Raw genomic sequence first — 18,680 nt, forward strand, 5'->3', positions numbered from 1 at the left:
ACCCAAAGGTTCATAACGAACCATCATTGTGTTTACCCAGTTTTACCCAATACAAAAACTAATAAAAATAATTTTCTTTTAACCTTTGCAATGTGGGGGGTCTGAGACAGCCCAACGGTTAAAAGAAAATGCTTCACTTTGTTTTTGTATGAGGTAAATTTGTCGCAATACGACGGTGGGTCACACGGCTGATCCCAGGCCAGCCGAGAGACATAGTCCCTCCAGGGAGGCGTCCAGGAGGCATCCTTATCAGATGCCCGAGCCATCTCAACTGGCCCCTCTTGACGCGGAGGAGCAGTAAATTACATTTACATACATTTTACATTTGGTACCATTATTTGGACGCTTTTATCCAATGCGACTTACAAGAGAGCTTTACAAAAGGTGCATAGGTCAATGATCATAGACAACGAGATAGCTCCAAAAACCTTGCGGGCAGCCAAAACATGAAGCATACATTGTGAAAAGCAAATAAGTGCCAATGGGTGGAACCAGAAGAGCATGTAGTTAAACACGTTTCAATTAAACAACATGATCCTCGAAAGTGCTAGAGTGTACCTGGAGGAAAGCAAGCAGCAATAAAATAATTCACAGAGAGTACAAGCAGTTAAATCAGTTACAACTAACCAACAAGTCCAGCAAGTCCCTCAATAAGTGTCATTGTGTTCCTGGAGGAAATTAACATCTGATCCAACAAATCTTTCTTAAGTACCATTGTACAAGTGCGTCTTTAGCCTCTTCTTGAAGGTGGAGAGACAGTCTGTATCTCTGATGGAGGTGGCGAGATTATTCCACCATTGGGGGGCCAGACAGGAGAAGAGCTTGGGTTGGGAGCCGGCGCTCTTGAGAGGTGGGCCACCAGACGGTTGTCCGAAGATGACCGTAGGTGGCGGGTGGGGGTTTAAGGCTGGACGAGAGACTGGATGTAGTCAGCTGCAGTCCCGTTCACCGCTCGGAAGGTCAGTACCAGGGTCTTGAATCTGATGCGGGCCGTGATGGGTAGCCAGTGGAGGGAGATGAAGAGCAGGGTAACATGGGCGCGTCTGGGTAGGTTGAAGATCAGGCGGGTTGCTGTGTTCTGAATCCTCTGGAGAGGGCGGGTTGCACATGCTGGGAGACCGGCGATAAGCGACTTGCAGTAGTCCAACTTGGAGAGTTGGTGCTTGGACTAGCACCGGGGTGGAATGCTCAGACAGGTATCTCCTGATCTTCCGGATGTTGTAGATGGTGAATCTACTCGACCGGGAGACTGCAGCTATGTGGGCCGTGAGGGTGAGCTCGGTAACCCCGAGGATCCAGGCGGAGGATGAAGAAGTCAATGTTGCAGATCCCAGGGTAATTGAGAGATCGTGGGAGATGGAGGGTTTGGCCAGGATGATGAGAAGTTCTGTCTTGGCGAGGTTCAGTTGGAGGTGGTGCTTGTTCAAATATGTAGGCTAAGACGTGGTACTTCTATTGATGTAGTGTAATTTTACTGCACATGCTAACATTGAATAGAATGGTATCTCAGTATTTTTGTTTTCTTCTGCTATAAATGTATTCTAAATATGTCATTTATAGATGACCTTCAATGTAGTATGAGTTAGAACTATTTTCACATTCGTGTAGCATAGTGTAAGTATAGCCTAATCATGTTCACCTCCTTTGTGTGTATGGTTTATCTGATGGGTTTGTTATTAAGAAATTGAATTTAACTTAATGGATGGTTGTGGTAGTCTACTACATTGCTTTGGAGAGAACTTAGTAATAAAAAAACATATACAGTGATATCCTCATTCTTATACATAAAAAATATGATTGAAACCAATAAAACAAAAAGTTGGGCCTATTTAGATACAATTGTTTTTCTTAACTATCTTGACATAGCAGCTTTACCTTGGTTTGTATATAAGTCGTCTGATAAACATTTGCACGGATAGTTTAAGCAGTTTAAGGATCTGGTTCATGTCTTTAATTAATTTTGTAATTTTGGCCTACATGCTACAATCATTGCAGAACTAGCCTACTTCTATGTAAAGATAATATTTTAGTTGTCATTTATAGAACTACAATTTCCAACTTTTGTGAGCTTGAATTTTTTTTTTAAGGTGGGGTCACCTTCACAACAGTTTTAGAAGTGATAGACCTAGTATTCTGACTTCATATTTTTTTAAATCACCCATTTATTTTCTATATATGAAACGGTTTGTTCTGTAGCCTTCTCACTGTCCAAATGAAGATGACCACAATGGACTATGGGCTGTTACATCCTTACTTTTCTGCTCAGAGATCCCTGTTGTCCCTGAATGTGCCTACTTGCATAGGTTGGAAAAAGTATTTAACGTGAAAAATATAATCAGACAACTGTGCTAACTTGTAAGATCACCAACGCGTCAATTCTAATGAGGAAAGCTTCGCCAGTAGGACCTCATCAATCATTCTAACTCTAGGGATGGCTGCTCACCATTATTAAATAGGCTATAATTAAACAAGCAGAAGGCCTAATGGATACTTGATAGTAAGATCTGCAGACTTAACAAAAATGTATGCCAATAGTTAAATAGTTAAACAATAGTTAAAATGTGTTTAATGGATTAGTAAGAAACATTTCTTCCATCAATTTGGACCAGGCGCCAGCCCCTCCAACAAGAAAACCTAGCTGGAGTGGCCTGTGTCAACTAGCCTAGGCTATATTAGTTAATTGCCATGAGCTATATTATTTAGCAACTCAGGGGAACAAAATAGGCTACATCAGCTTGATGCTATAGTTAATTTTTGTGTCATCATTTTATACAAAGAGCCAACCAGTGCTAAGTGACATTCCTGACATTAAAATATTGTATAGTAAAGTTACATGGGATGTCCATGCCCATAAAACTTTCAACATTGGATGTCAAGTTCAAAAAACGTACATGCAGTGTGTGTGTGTGTGTGTGTGTGTGTGTGTGTGTGTGTGTGTGTGTGTTTTACTTATAGAATTTGCATTGCATGATGCAGTGATTGAAAGCATTAGTGGTTGAAATCAATAAGAAATTACTGTACACTACTTTGGGCTAATTGGGCTGATAATACTAGTTTGGAACTTTTAAAGCTAAATCCTCAACTTTTAATCTTAATTCATCAATTTGCTCATTATCAATTACTGAATAAATGGTGGCAGTGCTTTAGGCAACAAGCACAAAGTAAACGAATTAACCTTCCATCTTCCATGAGTTATCTAGTTTTGTCACAATTGTTGTCTTGCATAACCTATAGAGCAGCGCATATTAACTACTAGAGGCCTATTAAAAAGTTGTCTTATAGGGACATTTGAAGAGCTGATGAGAACGTTGTTCACAACACACATTTTTCAAGAGGGCACATAATTTTTACGAAATTGTCGTTAATATGTCAGCAATTCGTGTATTACAGCCTATTATTTTAATAGACTAATCTCCAGCATCATATAAAACGTGACGACAGTCCTGCAGTATACAGCCACAGGAAACTGGTTAAAGGGTTAAATGCTGCTCCCGCTTTCAACAGAAGGTGGTGATGTGGTATAGGTCACTATACAAGATGCGAAATGGTCCTTATAGGTCCATGCTTACGTTAAAACGGAGATCTATTTTGGATCACAAGAAATGTATGGCTATAGAATTAAACAAATGAGCCAAGATTGAAGAGCATTAGAAGACATATCTCCATGCTTGGACTGCGGTGTCTGCGGTATTGACTAGCCTAATTGGCTGTTTAAAGCAAATGCCAGCCAATAGGCTATAGGCCTACGTGAAGGCCTTACGAAAACTAGCCCGGCCATTCTCAATTGCTGTGTTAGTGTTGTAGGCTAGTTTTCACCCAGATTCCCCCTTAATGACTTCACAATTGCAATAATATTGCAATTGTAAAGTAATTAACAATTAACAAATCGTTTTTTGCTAGGCCTATATTGTTTTTTGCAATGTATAAATATTTTTGCTTTTTCCCCATCAGTGTAGACTACATGGATGGCTAGGCTATATAAGTAGGCTAATCCAAACGCTGGTCAAGCCAAAGCTTTCATAAAAATTTATACTGCGCTGGAAATGAAAAATTGACATGTAGGAGGCAACGTTTATTTCTAATAAGCACAATTACAAGTTGTGTAAACATTTATTAAATCGGCAATGATTATGTTAAATAAAATTAAGCTAATGAAAATGTCACATAGAAGCACATAAGGCCTATACAGTAACATATTAGGCCCTATAGACAATATTTCCTCACCTGCACCTTTTAATGGGGACGGGCGCTGTCAAGGGCAAACAACTAAACAGTTTTGTGCACTGCTAAACCGTTGTTATCTTCTAGATGAAATAAACAAGTGTGTTTTGTGTCTTGTTTGGCTCCAGGCTAGATCGAGGGAAACTTGAAAGAAAGACACTTCTCTTGAAAGGTCTAACAGATCCCTTTAGGCTCATAGGGTTTTTTCTCCCTTTCAGACGGTGTTCAACTGTGTGATTTTCAACTTATTTTCAATTAGTCTATTTATTGAATTGATGCCTCCTGGAATTAAGTGATGACTTTGGCCTATTACTTAAGCTGTCAGAATGTTGGAAAATGGTTGAGAGAGAACATTTTCGTTGACAATGACTGGATAGGCCCAATGGAGGCTACTGTCATAAACAACCGCATCAAAGTTTCGTTCTATATTGCTGTTTACCCATTGCCCCTGTTTACGATAACTGCATTTGAATGGGGAGACTTGCACTGAAAGGAAATGAAAGCAGAGAAGCAAACTGTTGCACGTCCTAGTCCCCCGTTGACATTTTAGGAATGATAAAAGTTCCGCCTCGCCTGAAGCTATAGCCTGGCTGGAGCCGGCATTCGTCTGCGGCAGATTGCCTTTGCTCATTATAGCAATTATTTTACTCCAATTTAACCCCTGCCTGAATGGCTGTAACGTCACAAGAGAAGCTCTAAACCTACAATGGACTAGCCTTGTAATTTTCCCATATTCATTTCCTAGTTATTTGAGGCTTAGCCTATGTCAGCGAATGTGAATGTTTATTACGTTGCCAAATCGTTTCTCTGCAATGTCAAGAAGCCAATATTCATGTGTGAAGGACACACGACTGCTAGCAACTGGAGTCTCAATGATGTAGGCTAGGTGTAACCTAGGTAGGCTAATAACGACATTCCGTTAAGTCGTTTACTGGTAATAGTCCTAAAACCATCTCTAATTTACTGGACTGTTTTGAGGTCTAACTGACGGTTGTCGATGTTCGTCCGCCCCCCCCCCCCCCCCCCCGTCCCCCCTGAGCTCTCCTGGCGCCAACAAAATCTTGCTGAGTTATTTCAAAGCAATCGGCAACAGCTGTAGAAATACATTCCGTATATTGCTCAGAAAAATTACACTTGACAGGTTTAATTCACAATGTAGGGCTATAATACTTAGTCCAACACTGGAATGTTAAAAAGCGGTGCTCCTTAACGCTAGCATAAAAATGTGGTTAAGGCCTTTAAACAGACAACAACAGGCACATTTTAGGATAATGACAAGAAGGTAGCCTATTGATATAGCTTTAAGAGCTTTCATTGAATGGTTATGGGTTTATTTTCAAACGTCAACGTTCAAATAGTTAAACAGGTCTAAAATTGCATTAGGCTAATATAATTGTTTACATAAAAAATAACATGTCTTATCATCTTAATTGACAAGATATTATCTTGATGTTAGTCTCTAACTGTGAACACTGTGAAATGTGAAAATCACTAGGCTGACACATATCAAGCATAGCATCAAGCATCCTATGCCTGACAAGTTAACTTGAAGTCTATCATTTTGTGAGAAATTAAGACTATACTGATGATACCACAGTATCTGTATTTAAATTGTTATTGAAATCCTTATTAGTATAACTGATTGCTTCAAAAAACAATAGAAACTTTGAAATTATAAATCTCTAGTGGTACTTTAAAATGAACTTTCATTTTTTCGAAGCGCAGTCAACACAAACAACCAGTTTTTTTTAAATGAATAATCAATTTATTGTTAATTTATGTCACAAATATATTCATATTATAAATGAGGATATTTTTCTAATATACATTATCTTACAGTACACATCCCTTCCGAAGGGAATCATTCAAACAACAGACAGTGCTGTTATAATAAAAATGCTGTGGTCCTCCAAAATTAGCAAAGAGCTTTCATTGGATTATGTAACCCATTATGTTACGCATTGACATGAATGCAAATTGACGATATAGCGTCTGGCTTATCCTTTATTTGTGGAGTGACAATAGTCCACGAAAGTGATGCGCCCAACCTACCTGTGGGTTTTATGTTTGTTTGTGGAAAACGCCAAGCTTGTGCGTAAACGTCTGGGACTGGCACAAGTGAAGTGACTCTTGCAGCTAATGTGGCAATAATTATTGCAACCATTGCAAAGTAGATCAATCTTCGATACACTGTAGCAGATATCTCGTCTACAACGTTGTCCTAATGACGATCCAGTCATGATATGTAATATGAGAAATTGCAGGTTTTCACTACTGTGAACTTTTTGGCGATGTAGGCAATATCGAAGCACTTCAGAGTCAATATGGCACTAAAGTCCTTCTAGCACATCAGGCCAGGTGATACATGCTGTATCCGACATGAGCAGCGTACAGTCCCACGGGAGAAACCGGCAGGGAGTGCCTCTGAAAAGGGTGAGATCCTCCATAGGACGCGGGGACGTGCGCACCTAGCGGAAAGGAAATCCCGAACGCCGGAGGCAGCATAGGCTTGGCTGCCATTTTCAGTTTTTCCAGTTCTGCCTCCTGTAGTCTCTTGGCTTTAGCTCTCCTGTTTTGGAACCATATTTTGACCTGAGTTTCTGTCAAGTTGAGCGAGCTTGAGAACTCAGCGCGTTCAGCGATGGAGAGGTACTGCTTCTGGCGGAACTTTCTCTCCAGAGCTAATAGTTGGGACGTGGTAAAAGGAGTCCGAGGCTTTCTGTTCGTCTTGTGTTTTCTCAGTGGACAGGCGGGGGGACTTAACCTCCCTGTGACAGAGACAATTTCATGAAAATCTCATCTCCATGGCAAGCATCCCGTCATGACCACAACATAATATACATATCTAGGCTACATTGATAGAATATAAATAATTATTTAGGATTGACGTAAAACTAGACAAATTAAACAGTTATCGTTATTTTCAACAGCCTTGAATGGCATAAAATGGTTAGTCGTTTTATAAACAGAAAAAGCATACTGCTTCTTCAACCAGACACGTAATTCACCCTCAACATTATTTTTACGCACGCAGACACTCCTGGCTAAAACAGCTAAACTTACGTGGAGGAGTGGGAGAAAAACGAGGACTCTGCATCCAAGAGTTCCTGTCCTTGCTTTCTGGGCTCTCGGGTTTAACCAACGCATCGTCTTGAATGTTCATAATATCGCCCACTGAGAACGGGGAACCCATGGCCAAAGAGGACACTGAGTTATCCAAACTTGAAAGCGAGCTCATCCTTGCGCCATGCGTATGAGACGATCCCGCAACAGCCGACACATCTGATAATGACAAGTCTCTGCTCGGTTTTCTGTCGGCCATCAACGCTTCGACGCTGAAAGGAAGGATGGCAACTTTGGGCTTTACCGTCTCCTCTGCCATGCTCAAACTTGTCTGCATCTCGCTTCTCCCGACGACAAATGAGCGCGTGCTGTCTTTAGTTTTCAAGCCCACGGATAAAGCTGACATGGCAATAGTTGGGGCCATACAGGTTTGCCTTCAACTTGATAAAACACTCGTACGTATACCATAAAGTCAATCCTGAAAAGTTGGTGAAGTGCTCCTAGTTTGATGGCATTCTCATGTTTACCTGATGAAACTAGAGTGCAGTACTATAAGGCAGGCGAAGGGACAAAACTGCCCAATCAGCTGCGAGGTGGGTTGGTCATAGAGATTCCAGTCGAGTTCCATTCTCAGCTATTTGACTGGGCAAGTAAACAATTAAATTACTTTTTAACAACTGGAAGTGATTACAAACTATGAAGTGATTACATTTTCATATATTGCATTTCAGCACTGGAATGCAGGTTGATTATGGTGACGACGATGATGATTATTACTACTAATATTACAAGTATTATTGTTATTAGTAGTAGAAAATGTGTACTAGGGCTAGTAGTGTAATAATATTTTATACAATCATTAATATAATTGCATGTATTAATTTTGTGTGTTTTGTATAATCGTTATCATCTTATCGAACACCATCATCAATGCCTTGAAGGACACTTTACAGTTATTATGTCAAAAAGAACGTTGGGAGGATAACAATAATATGGATTTTGAAGCTTTCTAGCTATACAGTACGGTATATGCTACTAATAGGGCACTTTGTGTAACCGACAGCCTGACTTTACTCTATGAATGTCGAACCTGTAACAAAAAGTTGGTCTCAAATGTTGCACAACGTTTACTGCCTTCCTTTATGTGTTCGACCTCTTGCCGAGCAATGTTTATTGATGGCTGCGGGGCTCTAATCGTATTGAAACACACAGACCTTCGCAATCATTTAGAGGTAATAATTGGGCTTGGGGGAGGGATTACTGGGATTTTTCTCTTTGACTACATCCATTAAAGTAAAAAAAAATGTGAAGGGGAGGAGGAACGTGGAGCCAGTTTAGATTTAACCAATGACTTCACCTGTCTTCTCTGTGTATAAACTCCAAGCTGCTCCAGATATAAGATACCCGATGTATATCTCCATATGGGATATGAAAGCCTTGGGCTTACCATATCCATCTATTTTGCGCAGGACCGCACTGCCGTTTTCATAATCATCTTCATGTTAAAAATGTATCTAGGCCTATTTAGAAATCTGGAAAGTGTATGGCCTTTAATGTGTTTAACTGTCTCGAGAGCTTCTGCATTGCTAATTACTAAGTCTAAACAATCTGCCACGATTTGTCAGTCTCCTTAATATGCAGACAAGTAAGGTTGTTTTTAGGCGCCAGCAGCGGCGTGATCAAAGAACACTGACTTTTGAGAGACTATTGAAAAACTTTAACCCGCATCCAGACCGCAGCCCGCCTCCTCTTGCCCGCCCTAGCCCTGGGACATTAGGCTATTCAGCCTGAAAAATTAGCTTTCTCTGCTGATCGCACGCCATATCCAACCTTTTCAATGAGCGCTGGAGCTGGAGTAATAGACGAGGCCTACTCGGAAAATTATTCTTTGGAAGTAACTGTGGATACAGCCAGACAAGAACATGATTTAGTTCTGACGTTGCACGTAGTCATTCCTGCACTTGTGGAACAAATACAACATCAGCGTAGCAGGATGATTTAAGAGTGACGCTCAACCCATTAAAATAATTTACTGCTGTATTCTGTACTGTTAGCAGGTGAATAGTTTTTGCATGCAAGTTATATTTCATTCACCTTTGACCATTTCTGTGTGAATTGCCAAGGCCCTAAAGATACAAGAATACACAGGGGAGTCCAGCCAGGAAAGTATGGGGGACGCTGTACATGTTTGGAAACGTTTAAGGCTAACCTGGAATGAGTGGCACACGTGTTTACCCCTATCGTCCTTTGAAGTCATTGTGATCTCACACCCCACTCAACTGTCTGAAGTGGCGTCGTCGAATGTCCCTTGGGGTTCGCGCGCACTTGCACCTTATTTCGTGTTCACGTAAAAAAAGAGTAAGCACAAATATACATTACATCAACGCCTGTGCTCAGGCGGCTGTTCTCTTTACTGCATTCCTTGTGTCTACGGGATAAAGGGGAAAGTGAAAGAAAACTGACACTTGAAATTCAACCTACTCTTTTCTTTGTGTGCTATATCTCTTGTGTAGCTCAGTTTATTAACGTTGTCCACAGAAGATAACGTTTCGGGAAAACAATGTTGGTGGCAATTAGCATCCCAAACACTGCTCTTTCAAAACAATGATGTGCCATGGCGAACAGATTACAATGCCGTTTAATTTAAATCTCAAGGCGAGTGTTGAGCTGAGATGGAAAATAACTGTAAGCCTCATTGAGGCTTTGTTCAACTTTATAAACTACCTTTGATACGGAGTCAATAGGCAAGGACGGGATACAATGGGCCATTGTGGTCCCCTATGACCGTTTTCTTTGGCCTCTTCAAGCAGAGTCTGTCCGTTTAGACTGAAGCGACATAAAAGGCACTGAGGATGTCAAAAAGCATTTTCAAGCAAAATATGTTGGTCCATGCATTCTATGAAAGTAAATCATTTTTTTCTGGTAACAGTTCTTGGGGCATGATCAATAAAAATAATCGTTTGTCATGTATATTTTCTGTTATTTATGTATTTATTTTACATTTGCGAATTTACCAAAATTAGTGGGCAAAAACATCTACAACTCCAATGGCAAGATGGCAAAGCCGCAAAACAAAATGTGGTTTGTTTACAACTCCACATCAGTCACTGATGCTGTGACTTTAAGACACCAGCGCTTATAGAACAGGATGGAATGCCCAATTTTGAGTGGCCTAAATTTAATTTGATCGCAGCATTATGATGCACTTCAGAAAGATGAAAGAGACAGCCGACAGTCTCCACCAAGATCCCCACAATTATAGATAATGTGTCCTATTTCAAAGCAATTAGCTCAATCAGGCGTAACGAGCCACTTCGCTGCCAGTAAGTAACAATGCCTCACGGTCATTTAACCTCCAAAATGCCATGCAGACTTCAAGGTTTTCAGGCCTGCCTGGCGTCGAATTCATACTTTTTGACAGGTGCATGTCACTTCTCTTTTTGAAACGGAGGACCTTCACGAAAAACAGTTTTTTTACATGTGAGAAAAGGACAGTGCTATTTTAAATCAACAACAAAAAAACTGTTAAAAATAATCATAATGTTACACTATATATTGATTGCATAATTAAGGCATAGGCTAATGGCCTACAGCAATATTCAAATACAACTTACGTTTCAGGGCTTTAAACGTAGGCCATAGCTACTAAAACGGTTATTTTCCATCCAGTATCACAATTTGTCCAACCCTCTAGGATAGTTAATTACTTGTAGGCTACTCTGTGTACAATTATGTATTTATAAAAAATCTGGGGATACACATTTAGTTATAAAATGGTTATCCGCTGAGATAATTAAACGTTATTTGCTTTCATGACTTGTAAATAAAAAGCACTCGTGCCTAAACCCTGACAATAAACATGACACAGGCGACGTTATTTGACCACATTATTTGACTAGCCTGGAGTTGCGCTTTAACTCTTGCCCTCACCAGCTACCCAACAGCGCAAAAGCATAAAGGTGTGAACAAGTCATGTAAAATTATCAAATGAGAGGCTATAGACTACGTGGAGTGTAGTATGACACAGTATCCAAAGTAATCAGTAATCGCCTTCCAGGAGAAACACTGAAGACTCATTCATCTTCTCACCTTCCTCTGGTGACAGGGAAAAGCGTGTCCCCACGGTGATGGCAAAAATCTCTGGAGGTTAAGAAAAGTAGTTTCACTTCGGTTGTTGAAGACTCAGCGGGTTATCATATTGTTTGAATAGCAGTCATTCACAGAAATATTTAAATGACATCTCTCAGAACGCTTGGAAACGATAATAATTTGCAAAGCGACATCGCCAGGGAATCCAAGCGAATTCAGTCAAGGTGCTGTTTGGGTCGCCTGTCGTGTTTGCAACGAAGAGATCCGTTATGCGGCGTCTGTAATGGAAACCTTTCATTTAGTCCAAAGGATTGTAGCTAAGTAAAAAAGCAAAACAAAAAAAAATCACGCCTATGTTGTAACATTTATAATGAACCTAATGGGTATTTGTGAAGAAATGACAGTTATCGAGATGTAGGCTATTACTAACCTAGTTTTCTTTGGAGGAACGTGGACCCAATGCGCATCAGGCTCCTGTCAATGTCTCGGGATTTGCCATGTAATGAATATCCATTCCCAAAATGGCCCGGAGACAAAATAAAACAGTAAGTAATACAAATTAACAGTAAGTAATTGTGTAAAATACAAAATTTCATGAAATAAGCATTTGCATTTATTGAGGCGTTGATCTCTCTATCGCTCTGTCTGTCTCACAAGCACAAACACACTCGTGCACACACACACACACACACACACACACGCACACACACACACACACACACGCACACACACACACACACACACACAAACACACACACACACACTCACACACACACACACACACAAACCCCCTCTAACTGCATCGACGCGTATATCTCTCAAACTCTGACCTCTAGGTGACATTTAATGAATAATAATTTCAACATGTGAACGCAATCTGACACGCCCTTAATTTTTCTACCCTATCATCTGTACTTTTTAGATACAATTGCATGGGTCTCTGAAATCTTCAAAATCCAATTCTTCAATCAACGACATCTCAATTACCAGAGGTATTGGGGTGAAATTGAATTATCAGACGTTATTTCTCTCCCATCATTTAACAAAAATCATATAAATAAAATCATTTGCAAACCATTGGTCCGGCTAAAGTGATATAGGTCACGTAAATTGATTGATTAACCGACAAATCACAGAAAGTAGTTTTATAAGTGAATGGATTCTCAATCCATCGCCAGGGCCATGTTAATTGAGAACATTTGTCATTAAATATGTCTGAGTAATAAGCACATAGCAACCAATATTTGCACCAACAAATTATTGCAATAAGCAAGCAATAAATACAAATGTGCAGATAGATCTAAATAAATAAGAAAGCTTTCCATTATAATTTAGCTGCTGAATAAATAGCGATCTTAGAAACAATTACGGATAAATGATCACAAGGTTGTTTAAATTGATTTCTTTTTAGAAGCTATGTATGTCTATATTTATTCACCATTGATGTCCTATATCACATTTATTTACATTTTGATCAACTGTTCATTAGTTTGATCAACTTAGATTTAACCAAGTTACGATCACAATCAACTGCTCAGAAGAGCTCTCCTGTCCAAATTTGATGGTAATCTTCTGAATCAATCATCATAACCCTGTTTTCTGCATACTACCTGTTGTCTGTAACAACATAGAATCTTTCTTGAATGTGATGTGGTTGTGTTTATATCATATTATTTGACATTATATTAAAAGTACCCACTTTACTATTTTGTACAGTAACGTGATAATTCTGCAATTTTAAATCAGTGATGGAACATCCAAGATACCAATATATATCATTCTTCCTGAAATGTTGTTTTCTGCATCATTTGTTCTAAAGACATTACTCTTGGCCTTCACCTTAATCAAGATTGAGAGCAGCATTTGAGCTGCGGAAGATGTGATTGTTTTGAAGAAGATCACAATCAGCGTTGACACTAAATGCCACTATGAATTTACACCAGAAGTCATGTAACGTTCAACATGTACTCTTTCTTTTTCCCAGACATTTGATGTCCACGCTGAAGTATTGTCACATTAATTCCACCATGGCCTTCCAGTGACACTGTGTACTTTCAGACCGTTTTTGACAAAGCTCAGGCTTGCGTTTTGGGTTGGTCTCTCTCTCTATGCACTGGGCATGGAACAAGACATGAGCAAACAAAAACAACCAAAATATCAGAAAAGTGGGGGGGTGCTTGGGTGGTAACACTCATCCTCCCCTGTCCTCTTGATCCCCCAGTGTAGCAGTCTTGGCTCCAACATAATCTCCCAAGACTCAACAGTCTGCAGCCCAAGTTTATCCAGAGGGGGCTGAGGCTTCTAGCCCCATCGTCAACCCCTGTCTCCACTCCCTCCTTTCCCAACAGGAGAACTGTCAGTGACCCCTTGCTGACTCCACTGTCCCTAATCCTTTAAATGTGGGCAAAGCCTGAAATGATGAGGAGTTGGGCTTCACCACAGGTGATGTCCTCTACCTCTTCATGTTCCCCCATGGTCAACGGGATCAGGGTAAAGTCAAATAGATCCCATAGAAGTCTAATGGGAGAGAGAGGGGGCAAGAGGCAAACCCCACACAAAGTAGTCAGCTGCAGGATAACAGAGGAATTCTGACAAATCAGGGGTCCAAGTGAAATAGATGCTGCGGGAATATTCCTTCTGTTTCTTATTCTCTTCCTTGAAGTCCGTTTAAAAAGAGATTGAGAATAGGGAACTTGATTGTACACAAAAGGGAAATTAAATTAAAGTGTCTGGTTTTCATTCTGACTGTGAATGCTGCTTGAAAGTAGATGGTTGGACTGGGTACATTTGTTGCTCAGTGCCTTATTAAGGGATTAAGAAACCATTTAGAGCAATTATCTGCCCCAAACTGACCAAACTAACTTGTTTTGAGTAGGGCATTGTTGTCTGTTGGTGCAGTTCTACAAAAAGCGAGATGTTTGTATGGATTAAGACATGTGATGTGTAAGAACTGTTGTAATGGTAATAGCACATGTTATACATACTGTACATCAAGTAGAAAATTGGTGATTTTAACAGTTGATTTTTGTTTTTTTGTGATCCCAGCAACCTGGTTTCATGGCAACGTTTGATCTGGGATCATGGTATAATGTCTACAAAACAAAATACCCACCCATTTGCTGCACACACTAACCTTTTTAAAGGATTATATTTATATAGATGTTCATGCTGATTACAACCCATAGAGTCTGATGCTACCTCTCTCTAACACTATTTGTCTAGCACTGGCATAGTGCATCCCATGTATACACATATGCATGTGTACCCCACACACACACGACTCCCCAGTTCTAAGGTCACTTCGGCCTCACTGCACAACCACTACAGAACCCCCCTCCCCATCCAGGGAGACATATTTAATTTAATTAAGGCCTGTCAGCGCTATTGATTTTGGCACTTTCAATTACCGCCGCCTGTTTAAGAGGCTGGAAGGGCTCTGGATCTACTGATCTGTGACGAGGGAGTCCTATCAGTGCGGGACCACATGGACGGGAAGGCTCTTTGTCTCTCTTATGGGCTACCACTGTCTGCCACCCCTGCTGATATATGGCTGCCGCGCCAGCCCGGTTCCCCTCCTGCTCCTCATAATTAATTCCTCATTAGACAGTTTTTTATTGTTTAATTTGTGCAGGTCATAATCAAATTGGGCAGATTAATTGCTACAAAATCGAGAGGGGAAGGTTTGAAAAATAACCCTTCTTATTTGGCTTTGCGTTTTTGAACACCCCCTTTGGCTTTTCATATAGCCACGGGCTTAGTAAATTATAACTCCACAAGTATATTGCTCTTGCACTTTTTGAGTGATCCACAGTGGAAAGATGATCTGGCTGAAAACTGTTGCCTCGAAGCAGAAACACATTCAAATGTTTCTCAGTGATATATTTTCCCTTGCAGTCCTAATTGTAAAAGTCAACCTCACTAATTTTTGAGTTTATTTATGGCAGTGGCCTTTTGCTTATGGTTTGTTTGTGTGTTTGTGCTCAGTGATCAGTGATGGGAATCATAACATGTGGCCAGCTAGATGAGTTGACTTTTAGATGGCAGTATTACAGTATGAACTAAAACTGGGTGGATCATCTTATGCATGTTTGTGTGTGTGTGTGTGTGTGCATGCGTGTTTATGTATTCAACTTTAAACGTATGTAATGATAATGAGACATTTAGGCTAATCTCATATTTCGCAATGTTGAATCATAGAGGTGTTTTTACTGTCATTTAAATACTGTAATCTGACATTTCTTAAATCCATAGAGATTTTGGTTTTGAGTTTGATTCAATGAAAAGCAATGTGATTCAAGGTTGTTGAGAGGTGTTCCATGCCTTTCAGTTCCATTCAATTAAGTTGAAAGAAGCTATTTGTTTGACACATTTTTACTGCATACTTGTAATAGGTGACTGAAACACCAGTAGCCTTTAACACTTAATAAACCAATAATTTGCTTCGCTTTGCCCAGGCACCTTGTAAATGTTGGTTTTTAAGACAGATTTAAGTGAAAACAGAAAATGTATATTTCAGTCACTCCGCCTGCAAGAGAAAGTTTCACTGGCCACTCACTTACTGTAGTCACGCAAAGATAGTTTGCTAATTAACCAATTGTATTTATCTAAAATAGAAAGCCTTATGGAAATGATACAGTTATGCACAACCAATTATGCATTCAAAGTTAAGCATTACATGCCACATTGTGTCTAAAACCAGGCATAATCACATCAAATCTTTTCATAAAATGTTATCATAGGTAAATATATATTATTTTGTAAAAACCTTCCAAAAGTAAGTAAAATAATATACTATATTTTGTTTCAAATGCTAAATCAAATTCTATAAATTCTCCTTTCTGCGAAGATGAATGCAAATCAGTTGGCCAGAAATGTTCCTACGAAGGACATTTAAAAGTATGTTAAGGCTGACTGTTAAGTGCATGACAGACATTCCTCAACCTCTTTTTTACTCCTCAGAATGTTTTTGGACTTAATTCAAGGAAATGTTTGGACGTTATAGTCATTTGAAGGGGAATGGGGTGGAGTTGAACTTGCATCATGTTTCCATGACATCATTAAACGAGAGCGTTCATGTCAAAAGCAAGATAATTGCAGAGCTGTTGCGGTGCCACAATATACCTTTGCATTTATCGCGTCATTCAACAATTATGGTTCATTATCTTCCTGAGCTGCCAGGAACCAAAACAATGGATTCTCAGCAAACCCATGAGCTAATTGCTCACAGACATAAATAGATATTTGGAGCCTATTAAAGGGGCAAATACTTTGTTGTCAATGTTTGTCATTTCCAATAAGATTACCTCAAATACAATATCACAGTGAATTCTTTACTCATGATGGACAGATGACCACAGTGCTAAACACAGCTGAATTACAAATAATTCAGAACATTTTAAATAGCAGAGATACATGTGTATGCTTTTAAAGTTTAAAATGAATTACATTGTATGCAAACATGCACAGATATTTGAGATACATTGATGATTGTAGGATTTATATAATTATTTATGAACTTTTTATTCATGCATGGTCCTTTGCACAAAAAAGAAAAAACAAATTATAATTATAAACAATTATAATAATTATACTGTACATAGGACTGTTTGTCACCATAACCAAGCTATTTGGTTCCATGTGCAACAAATAATCCTTTTGTTTTAGTTTTGTTGTGTATGGAAATTTAAGGTCACCATTGCTGATAAAGTAATAGAGAAAATGCACAGACCTGATCTAACTTGGAGGTATTTGGCTCTAGTAAAATAGGTATAAATGAGTATGTTCTGGTTGTTAACTGTGAACACAATCTATCATTGCCAAGACAAACAGTATTATCCTGGAACCCCATAATTCTTACTGAAAATAATCCTCATAGTCGATAGGTAGGACAGCCAAGATATTATAAAGTACACCAACCTGGGTCCCTCTCATCCCACATGCTCTCTCTGTGCCTCAAAGGCCTTATAAGGCAAAAGTTGCTCTCTGAAAGAGATGGAAAGTCGTTCATGATTTATATTATCTTCCCATCCCCTCATTTAACATAATAAAGTGTGATTATTATCTCTGTCCAAAATGAGATCCCTGCATAAGAACACCGAACACCATGCCTTTTAGGCACACAACCTTTCTTTGAGTTACCTTTTAGGAATACTCAAGTTGGTTTGGTTCCTGAATAGATTTATGCAGTTAGTGTGCACTGATCAAATCTAATGTGAACTATATGCAAGTATTTTCTGCAAGTATATGATTATGACCATATGTTTTTTGTGAGACACCAGTTTTTTAAAATTAATTTAAACATTTTATTTGGTTTCACTACACGACTGTGCATGGCTTTAGTTGTTAATTGTTTACCAAAAGCTTTCTTGATTCCATTGTGCTATATTCAGTAAGGCAATATGTTGCTTTGAAGTGAGGCAATATGTGATCAGTTTATATTCTAAATATATAGTTTCAAAATAAATATTTGCCCTAATTAAAATAGTCATACAACACAGTGAACAAGAAAGTGTCTACGGCATTGTCGCTTTTTGCTTGACTTGCAAAACGAGTAATCATACATCAACAGTACTTTATCTGAAACAATAACCAACAGCACTTTAAGACACACACAAACTGTCTCTCTCTTTCTCGGTCTCAGTCTCGGTCTCAGTCTCTCTCTCTCTCTCTCACTCTCTCTCTCTCTCTCTCTCTCTCTCTCTCTCTCTCTCTCTCTCTCTCTCTCTCTCTCTCTCTCTCTCTCTCTCTCTCTCTCTCAGTCTTTCTCTCTCTCTCTCTCTCTCTCTCTCTCTCTCTCTCTCTCTCTCTCTCTCTCTCTCTCTCTCTCTCTCTCTCTCTCTCTCTCTCTCTCTCTCTCTCAGTCTTTCTCTCTCTCTCTCTCTCTCTCTCTCTCTCTCTCTCTCTCTCTCTCTCTCTCTCTCTCTCTCTCTCTCTCTCTCTCTCATTCTCTCTCTCTCTCTCTCTCTCTCTCAGTCTTTCTCTCTCTCTCAGTCTTTCTCTCATCCTTTCTTTCTCACATTCACAAACTTGCATAGTGGCTTACACAGGGGCCGTCGTGAAATGCAGGGTGGTGTTATCACGCGGGGGCTGCGATGGACGGCGCACTCCTTGCTGTGTGGTGGAGCCATGAAGGCTGCACAAACATCTCTTTAGGGGCCCCCTGCTCCTTGTTTAATGAAACATCACAGGGGCCTCACTTGTGGACGCACACAGTGAGAGAAGAGAGTCAGAGCTCAGTCTTGACAGACAGTGTCACAGGGGCCATGCCAATTATGTTTTCGGCATCACCCCCAACCCCTACACCAGCA

The 18,680-nt window shown here is 39.7% G+C and overlaps 1 protein-coding gene and 1 long non-coding RNA gene across 2 annotated transcripts; one reads left to right on the forward strand and one right to left on the reverse strand.

Moving 5' to 3' along the window:
• Positions 1-5,948: 5,948 nt before the first annotated feature.
• Positions 5,949-7,827, reverse strand: msx1a (muscle segment homeobox 1a). Its single transcript, XM_062456893.1, has 2 exons — positions 7,285-7,827; positions 5,949-6,989 (listed from the first exon to the last, which is right to left on the reverse strand). The coding sequence occupies exons 1-2, from the start codon at positions 7,706-7,708 to the stop codon at positions 6,571-6,573; spliced, it is 843 nt and encodes a 280-aa protein (XP_062312877.1). The 5' UTR covers positions 7,709-7,827; the 3' UTR covers positions 5,949-6,570.
• Positions 7,828-11,781: 3,954 nt separating this feature from the next.
• LOC134023356 (uncharacterized) lies at positions 11,782-15,394 on the forward strand. Its single transcript, XR_009930767.1, has 3 exons — positions 11,782-11,918; positions 13,358-13,465; positions 13,595-15,394. It is a non-coding gene; the product is annotated as an uncharacterized LOC134023356 (long non-coding RNA).
• The last annotated feature ends 3,286 nt before the right edge of the window (positions 15,395-18,680 follow it).

The sequence above is a fragment of the Osmerus eperlanus genome, chromosome 1 (genome assembly GCF_963692335.1).
Source record: "Osmerus eperlanus chromosome 1, fOsmEpe2.1, whole genome shotgun sequence".
In the NCBI taxonomy this organism is placed as follows: domain Eukaryota; kingdom Metazoa; phylum Chordata; class Actinopteri; order Osmeriformes; family Osmeridae; genus Osmerus; species Osmerus eperlanus.

Coding starts and splice junctions, on each gene's coding strand:
- msx1a (XM_062456893.1), bottom strand. CDS start 7,708: ATGGCCCCAACTATTGCCATGTCAGCTTTATCCGTGGGCTTGAAAACT. Junction 6,990..7,284: donor TTTTTCTCCCACTCCTCCAC/GTAAGTTTAGCT, acceptor TCTCTGTCACAG/GGAGGTTAAGTCCCCCCGCC.